General features: G+C 36.0%; 1 protein-coding gene across 1 annotated transcript; it reads left to right on the forward strand.

The window, feature by feature from the left end:
• Positions 1 to 559: 559 nt before the first annotated feature.
• Positions 560 to 8,031, forward strand: LOC116166131 (polycomb group RING finger protein 3). Its single transcript, XM_031480972.1, has 4 exons — positions 560 to 778; positions 831 to 983; positions 6,207 to 6,496; positions 6,550 to 8,031. The coding sequence occupies exons 1-4, from the start codon at positions 574 to 576 to the stop codon at positions 6,673 to 6,675; spliced, it is 774 nt and encodes a 257-aa protein (XP_031336832.1). The 5' UTR covers positions 560 to 573; the 3' UTR covers positions 6,676 to 8,031.
• Positions 8,032 to 9,132: the final 1,101 nt, after the last annotated feature.

Genomic DNA, 9,132 nt, shown 5'->3' on the forward strand with positions numbered 1-9,132 from the left:
AAAATTAAGGGAGTGTTAAATGACTTATTTTGCAAGATCTTATGAGTCCTTTAAAGCTGTTAAGAGTCGCTAATATTCTGTAAGAGCGCCAAGGAGTCTTTCAAAAGAGTCTCTCGGAGCGGAACCTTTAAGAGGTTTTTTGAGTCTTTAAAAACCATTGCGTTTCAACTGCGAGGTGGATCCCAAAGGGATTACCTATTTTTTATAATGGACATATAATGTCTATATGGACATTATTTAAATTATTATTATCATTATACATGGTGAGTTTCTTCCGATGATAGACGTGAGGCAAAGCTGGAGCTGAAGCAGTGATGAAATTAAGATTAGGGTACTAAGTGCATTGAATTGAACATGTTGTCCATGTCTTCTGGAACGGAGCCGGAGGATTATAGCTCGTCATTTTTGGTAAGTAGCTTTGAATTATAATAATCAAAGGTAAGTAGTATGTCATTACTTTGGTGCTCGATTGTACAGTGTGCAGAACGATAGGTGCGGCATCTATGTTACGCTTGTGAAAACTTGGGAATATACCGCAAGAAACCGATCACAACCCCTTCCTCGACCTCTTTAATGTATTCAGTTGAAAGAAACACATGTTGTGTATTGACGGTGATGTGGTTAAGTTTACAGTGTATCTTAAAAATAGTGTATAATTGTATGAAATTGATCATGGAAAGAAGAATCAAATTAAAAACATTAAATAGTCACATAACGTGCAAAATTTGCCGCGGGTATTTCATAGATGCAACAACAGTAACCGAATGTTTACATACCTGTAAGTGTAACACTACTTGTTTGATTTATTTCTCATATAACACTTATTACAGTTTGCAAAAGTTGCTTAGTTAAGCATTTGGAAGAGAACAACACATGCCCGACATGCACCATTGTCATACATCAATCACATCCGTTGCAATATATCAGTTTCGATCGTACAATGCAAGACATAGTTTACAAATTGGTTCCCGATCTCCAAAAAAGTAAGTATCCACTTTTAGCTTAAATCTACTGAAGGACGGTAGTATTACTTCGTTGTCAGCCAAGCACATATCAATAACTTATATTACTAGTTGTAATACAAGAGAAGCACATTGGATTCCACTTAACTGAGAAATTTCAATGATAGTATTGACAAATGCAATGGATGAGTTTGGAGAGTAGGTACCTAATGGTTTAAGTCGAAGGTAAGGAATGAGTGGTCGATAGTGTATACTTCTACTAATTGAGTGTTGGAGGCACCCCCCACATAGTCCTTGTTTCAATCTTTAGCAGTGTTGTGTATGTGGATAAGGTTTCGTGCTATACGCATTAGGGTTATGCCCTTTTACTGATTTGTACTTGAATCTCGTAAGTCTCTTAATTTTTAACAATGGCAAAATGAAAACTGCATGATGGACAAGTAAAATATGGTGAAGAAAGGGGTGAGAATTTCCTGGGTTCTTAGATCGTTTAGCAGAAGTAGAATTGATGCTTGATAAGAATAAGTTTTGCAGATCATATCTCACTGTCATTTTCGATGATTCAAATTGTGTTACCACATAATGTGAGTTGAGCTGCAAGGCATTTGCATAGAGTGACCATAGCCATCTGGTACTGTTGTAGATTTATATTAGAATAAAAAGTCGTTCTACAGGTACTTTCTCTTACAACTGGATAATTCCACCCCTATCTCTGGTTCTTTAAAGTTTCAGGTTCTCAACTTTAAGCGGAGAGCGAGGGGCTAAAGGTTGCATAAATGATTTTTTACAAGCTGCCAAGTTAAAATTCTTGAAACAATTCCCTTTACCCTTCACTTCACTGTAACATCAACGGCTATGAGTTCCAGTGTTTCCAGATACCATTGTACGAAGGTGGGCCTGATGTAGATCCAGGGATTCCTAAAACTTTCATAACACGATTCTTCGAGTCTTATTAGCCTTGGAAAACAAAACATGATTTTTTCACTTGTTTAACACCATGTCGGAAATCACGAAAATCTAGTATCCGGCTGTGACCAAATTCATTACTCGAGAAGGTGTTTCTGATTTAGCTAAGTTTTAACTTAGACTATGGAAGTGAAGGGAATTGTTGTGTGGCGGCCATATTCTTGGTGGGAAGAAAAGTTCATTTACATCTTAGAGAGAGAAAGAGAAGTGTATATCTTGTTTACTCCGTCAGTCGTTTGTATTTTCAACGGCGATGTTACTGATGGGCAGACAAATTATTGCTTCACTTTACCATCATCGTTTATCGTTTATTCTTTCTCTAAGAGTTTTACCATATTCTTTTCAGAAATTTTGTTGCCATTTTTAAAATATGTGGGGTCAGGTAAAAAAGTTATCAGACCTAGCCTCATTTTTTTTTAGTGGAACACCCTGTATATTTTATTCTACAAAATATAACACTAAAGAAATTAAAAAAAATTCAATATTGGTTCAAAAAGATTCAAAAGATTTTTCAAAAAATTAAAAAGATAAATACATTTTTTAAATTCTGTTTTTAATCTTTTGGAAATTTTTGGAATCACTTTTGAAACAGAAAATTGAGCTATCTTTTTAGATTAAAATATATGGGATGTTCTATTTAAAAAATGGGGTTAGGTCCGGTAATTGTTTAGCTAACATATATTTATTTTGAAAACGGCAGATTATTTAAAAAATACATGCTTTCATGTCTCTTTGAACTAAGTGGCTCATTCTGCAATTGACAAATTTTGGATTTTCCCTCGTATCTCTCGCGAACGCATATTTTCAAATTTTGATCATGTTACTTTTAGTTTGACCCAAATAGAATACTTATATTGGAACCGGGATTGAAACATTTTTGATAGCACTAAAAATTACGGAGGTACCTTTTTGAAAATTTTTCATATATCTCAATCCATAAAATAAACTAAACGCCGCTACCTCATTGTCAAAAATATTCTCGAAAATATCAAATAATAATACTCTCTTAGACGTACCCTTTGTAGTGATAATTTTGTGGGTGATGCAAAATGCACGAAACCTCGACTCCAAGGGTAACTCGTGCCGAAGTTTGAGTTACACGGGAAATGCAATTCAGATTTCGAGCTACTATTTTAAAAGGCACTCTGTCCTTTTTTACCAATCATATGCACACAATAGTGGATTAAATTAAATAATAAAATAAATCAATGATTCAAATATGGCAAGGTATCCAAGGAAACCAATGTTTGTTTTCTTGCTCTCTTTCTGATTACGTTGTTAGTGCAAAAACTTCAGTGTCGTTGGCAACATATATTTTCTCGATGGGCTCTCAACCTACTGATAGGTGTACAGGGTTGTTCAAAATCGTGGCTCACCATTAGGTTCTCTGTAAAGATCTCTTTTTGTAATTAAAAAACGCATTTGAAATTTTTCAAAAATCTTTGGCAATAGGTAACTGAGATAGCACCGAAAAACTGAAAATCTAAACGGTCGGAAATGGATTTTGGAGAATCTGAATCTGTTATCAGAATTTCCATAACACGCATGAGGTAGAAGCTACACTTTCTTATGGACGCCATATTGGTTTTTTATAAAATGAGATACCTAGAGGAAAAAAAAAGAAATTCATTTGAATGCATCACCATCATAGCCATGTTCATTCATCAAGATCTAGTTACCCGTGGATGTTTTGTTGAGTAATGAATGTAAAACATTTGATGTTGAAATTTTTCTTGTAAATTTATGGAAAATTATAGTGTGACATGTCATTATTTTTCTTCTTTTTGTCTATCTCATTCTGCAAAAAATCAAATCTGGCGCCCATAAGAAACAGGAGCACGTTGTAGCTTCTTCAGTGTGTTGTAGAAATTCTGATAACAGATTTAGATTCTCAAAAAAAAGTGCCCATAGAATGCTAATGCGATGCAAGATTTATAGGGCATTTGATGGTGTCCGTCTGTCCGTGAACACAATATCTGTCAAGCGCTTGGACCGATTTGGTTGAAACTTTGCACACTTATATTCCTCAAGTAATAAGCCTATCGAAAATGGGTCAAATCCAATGACCCCATGGGATCACGCTTCTCTGTCCCTGCCAAACGCTTGAACCTATTCGGTCGAAACTTTGCACAGTAGACTTATGTGCCACACGTAACAAATCTATTGAAAATGGGTCATATCCAATGACCACTTGGGGTCACGCCTCTCTGCCTCTGGCAAATGCTTGAACCGATTCGGTTCAAACTTTGCACAGTTAACATATATACCACATGTAACAAGCCAATTGAAAATGGGTCAAATCCAATGACTGTGGGGTCACACCGAGGTGCTCTGCCGCTTTTTATGGGTTTATTAATTAGATGCATGTTGTCATTTGCGATCTTGAAGGCCGTTTTGACATCCCTGTCTGAGATAAGAAGCGTTGCATTATCTGCATAAAGGAGGCATGTGACATTCTGTGGTAAACATGAAGGCAAATCGTTGATGGTGCCCAAGATTGATCCTTGCGGTACACCACCTTTAATAGGCAATCTGCTCAAGAGTAGATCATATCATATCATCATATCATATTTATTATTTGTCACGAAATACATTCCATATACTTGTATAAGAACAGAACGTACGTAACAATGTGTCAATTTTACATAAATTATAATGTTAAGGTAAAGCATACAATGAACAATAAACATAAACAATAAAATCATCTTTCGAGATATTCGCTCAAGTGGTAATATGACTGGATCATTTAAAGAAACGCTCTGTGGACGATGCTAGTAATAAACAGCCTGAGTCTTAATTATAAAGATGCTTTAGCTTGTTTACCAACGTTTTATGTTCGACACAGTCATATAGACCTCTCTCGAATCCTTCAAGTGTAGAGGTTGTTGGATGTTCCACGTCCTTTTCAAAAACCAAATTGTTTGTCGTAGAAAAACTTGTTTTCTTCAAAGAAAGCGACCATTTGTGAATTTAAAATTCCTTCTATGGTTTTTGAAAAAATGGTCATGATTGAGATTGGTCTATAGTTATTCATATTAGTCACAACATGGAATTGATGATCAGCGTAAGGGGTGGTACAATTAAACTTTATGTTCTTTTTATAATGAAAAAAAATTGATTTTTTCAATAGTCAACTTTTGGGCTCTCTGCGTCAACCGGTTTTGAAAAAGAATTTTTCTTGTTTTATTTATCTAATCCCCAACCTTTTCAGGCTATTACAATTTCGAAATAAAAAAGTGAGTTTTTTCATCTCATCCTATTCTGTGCAAGATTAATGCACGTATGCAAAGTGTAGCCATTTGCACATATGGGCAGACTTTTCATCTTGTTTTATTTTTAAAATGTGAGAATAAGTTTGTTTTTTATAGGGATCCATTGATACCGCCATATACATTTACTTGGTGATATCAGCATTGGCAGCTCATATGTGCATTATGCAGGATGTGTCATTAATTATGTCAAAAAGAGTGGAACTAAATCGGAAGCATTTTTTCCAAATAATTCGAATATTTTGTTCAGACTTGGAAATTGGTCTTCCTGGGTCGTCTGAAAGTTACCCTCTCAATGATAGGAATGGAAAGTGGTCAATCCCCCACAATAGTTGTCTTTGCACCAGATCCCCAAAGTCTTGCCCAAGCACCTTTAACAAGTATGCCCCATCAAAAAATCTATGTGCAATGCAGAACTCTTATGATGATCTTTACAGATCCTTTTGTTAGCTACTGGCAGAAATAGCGAGATTCCTGGAAGGTTTTGCTAAAAATGGAGTTCTCCAAAATCTTACCGAATGTGGATTTTCAAAAAATTTTGAAATCCGAATGTAATAGAATAAATCCAAATCTGAAAGTTCAACGGGATATACCCAGGAATATCAAGTAATATCAAAAGTTTTAAATTCGTTGCACTCTTAATCTTGCATTTGTACTTTTTTAAATCCCTGGTACATTTGTGTCCTTGCATCTAGCAAGCATGATTCCTACTTTTTAGAACTTCAGATTTTTATATCTTGTGTTCAGGTAAGAACCCTATTGAATTTGGGGTCAAAAGGTCAAATGTGTCCGTCCATTCATCGGTCTGTGTGCACAATAAAATAAATAATAGAACGTCTTAAGGTCTTGAAACTTGGTATATTTGGGTCGCCCGCCCGACCGTCAAAGGTCCTGAAAGTTAGACTTTCATGTGGTCCTAGGTATGTGACACTGTCTAATGTTGTTTACCCTAAAGAGCATTCCAAAACGATAAGCACTTAGGTTTAGTTGTTGTGTTTTTTTTTTTCAGATGAAACAAATCGTGAACGTGAATTTTATAGACTCCGTGGCTTACCGTGTCCAAAAGACATACCTCCTAATCCGGGAGATATCGTCGAAGATAAGCCGGCCAGCGATGTGCACGCAGAATCGGATTATCATCGGCAAGACGAGCAAGTGAACGTTTGCTTGGAGTGTATTAGTTCTAATTTAAAAACTCTTAAACGGAGGTTTATTCGATGTTCCGCGCAAACTACAATACTCCACCTGAAGAAGTTGGTGGCGAAAAAAGTTTTAAATGGAATGGAAAAGTATAGAGATGTAAGTGTGGCGACATTATTTGTCGGTGGTCTCACTAAAATGTTGTTTTGTAGATTGATATATTGTGCAATGATGAACTGCTAGGAAAGGATCATACTTTGAAATTTGTCTACGTTACCCGATGGAGGTTTCAGAATCCACCATTAATCCTGCAATATCGTCCGCGCATTGACCTGTAAATATACCCAATGATTTTGAGGCAGCCCTTTATTTGTGTTACGTTTTATTATTTATTTTGTTTCTTTTTCTGAGTCTTTGCGTTGAAAGACGCTGTCTCAAAATTTCTTATGTATAGATTATGGGTGATAGTCACTTGGAGAGAGCATTATTTATTTCATATTTATTAAATCTACATAACGCTGGTATTTATGAGTGAGTATGTACTGAGATGAACAATCAAAAGAGTTCACCTTCTCGCTTATGTTTTTAATACCACGAAGCTATTAAAGAATGATTTACACCTGATGTACAAAACCACCTCTATGGCAGTCAAATAAAAGCCTGAAATAATATCAAGTTGGTCCATTAGAATATACAGTATTGAACACTGATCATAAATCAAATTGATCCGAAATGAGGTGACATAAATTCTTGTTTTTGAAGTAAAAAGGTATGAGAATTTTAGAGAAACCAACAAATGTATGACTAACATACATGTGTATATGTATTAATAATAGTACTGTTGACATAAATAATATAAAGACAGTTTCTTCACTAAGTTATTTTGCACATTTTTGAGAATACGTATGTACATACTCAGTACTTAAAAAAAATTATTAATGCACTAATTTTCTCAGCACCGATTTTCTGTTGCATTTTTTTATGTATAATATATTAAATTTATAATAGTATGGCATCTTCTACTGGGTCATAACTTAATGTGATTGTAAATTTGATCTCCAAAGCCAGTTAGGCTTAATGAGTAATGGTAAAGCAAGTATGCAAATGTCCCAATTGCAATGTTTTGATTAATCGATCAATCATTTTGGACCGCAATAATGTAAATAGTAAAAAATCTGTATTTGTAGGTACAGAAGCAAATTACTTGTTTTACCATTATTTATCTTGTATATAAATCACTGTATTTTTTTCATGAACAAGATATGTAAGCACCATCAGACTCCTGAGGGAGCCCGCATCCTCGACCTGTCTGTGTTAAATCATTGTGTGCAATCAACATTTTCAAGATATACATATATTCTAAAAGTATGATGTTCATATTAATACAGTGATTGATGTTAATATATATTTCGTTTAAGTTGTACAGTAAGGCCGAGACAAGTTTTCGCAATTTTGTATTTCAGTCGTATAGGAGATAGGAGTATAAACATATGTATTATGAGTGCCTGCATCTAAATCAGTACGAAAATGACGAAATGATGAAGATTATTCGTCACTTGAATTGCTTTATGTACAGATACTTAATTTTCTACGTTATCAAGTGCAGGTTTATCATATTCACTTGTATAAAAATATTTTTTTAAATTTTGACTATAGAATTTTTTTTGTAAAAAAGTAAACTTTTTTCTATGATATCCTATTTTTTGAATAAACAGAGCTGTTTCGGTTCACAGATTGCAGATTCTACGAGGGTGCGGTAGTTACATACACCGATGGGTGGACGTTGGTGGAGTGTAGAAGAGCTCTCCCACTGCAAGCGAGAGACTTAGCGAGCTGCGCTGAATAAAATGCTATAGTGTATTTGAACAATTTATTTACAATATATACAGGTACGTTGCATGCCGAAGTTCGGCTGACGGAGAACTGAGAGCGGCGACGGTGCAGTGTTGGAGTCCTCAGCTGGACTGATAACAAGTCAGCTGGTTTGGATTGTGGATTACGATAGGAGGGTGATCAAGGTCCACGTGTACCGCTGCGTCTCTGACTAGAGTCGCCCATCTCCAGCCAGGATATCCCAACATGGATCGGCCCAGTTTGTCTAGAGTGGGACATTCACAAAGTGTGGTGTGGCCGTCTCATCGTCTGTGTAACATGCTCTACAAGATGGTCATTCTACCAAACCCTTGGGGTGCATGTGTTTGTGTAAAGTATACCCATGAGCAGTGGCGGACTGGCCCGGGGGTGCGGGTGGCGATTGCCACCTGGCCTGTACGTCATAATGGCCCGTTGGAAATTTATTAGTATGTGCTGTATTTAGTTTCTTGCACTATTAATAAGTTATGAACACGTTTCTCTAATTGGGGTTGATGTTAGGTTGTTAAAAAATTAAAAAATTCTGTTTTAATTGAAGTGTTTTACAATGAATTTATCTTTTTTGTCGTAGCATGAAAGTGATGAAATACAATGATAGGCGACGCGCCTCGTTTGGATTGTATATCTTGTTACTTTTAATTATCAGCTGCAATTTAAAAAAACCTGTATTGTAATTGATTTCCGAAAAAGGAGTACTTTAAAATGAAGCAAAAAATGTTTTTGTGGTGCACCGCAGAGCTACCCCCCCCCCCCCCCGCCACTTTCATTACTACACTAATACTTTAATGGCCCGTAACCTATGCAATTCCACCTGGCCCGTAAGTACCCAGTCCGCCCCTGCCCATGAGTAACTTCACGTTCTTCCTATAGCCCTGTGCAAAATTGCACTAGGCTACGAGGTGGTCCTTTGAAGGCTTCTCTCG

Source organism: Photinus pyralis, unplaced genomic scaffold, assembly GCF_008802855.1.
Source record: "Photinus pyralis isolate 1611_PpyrPB1 unplaced genomic scaffold, Ppyr1.3 Ppyr1.4_LG3a, whole genome shotgun sequence".
Lineage (NCBI taxonomy): Eukaryota > Metazoa > Arthropoda > Insecta > Coleoptera > Lampyridae > Photinus > Photinus pyralis.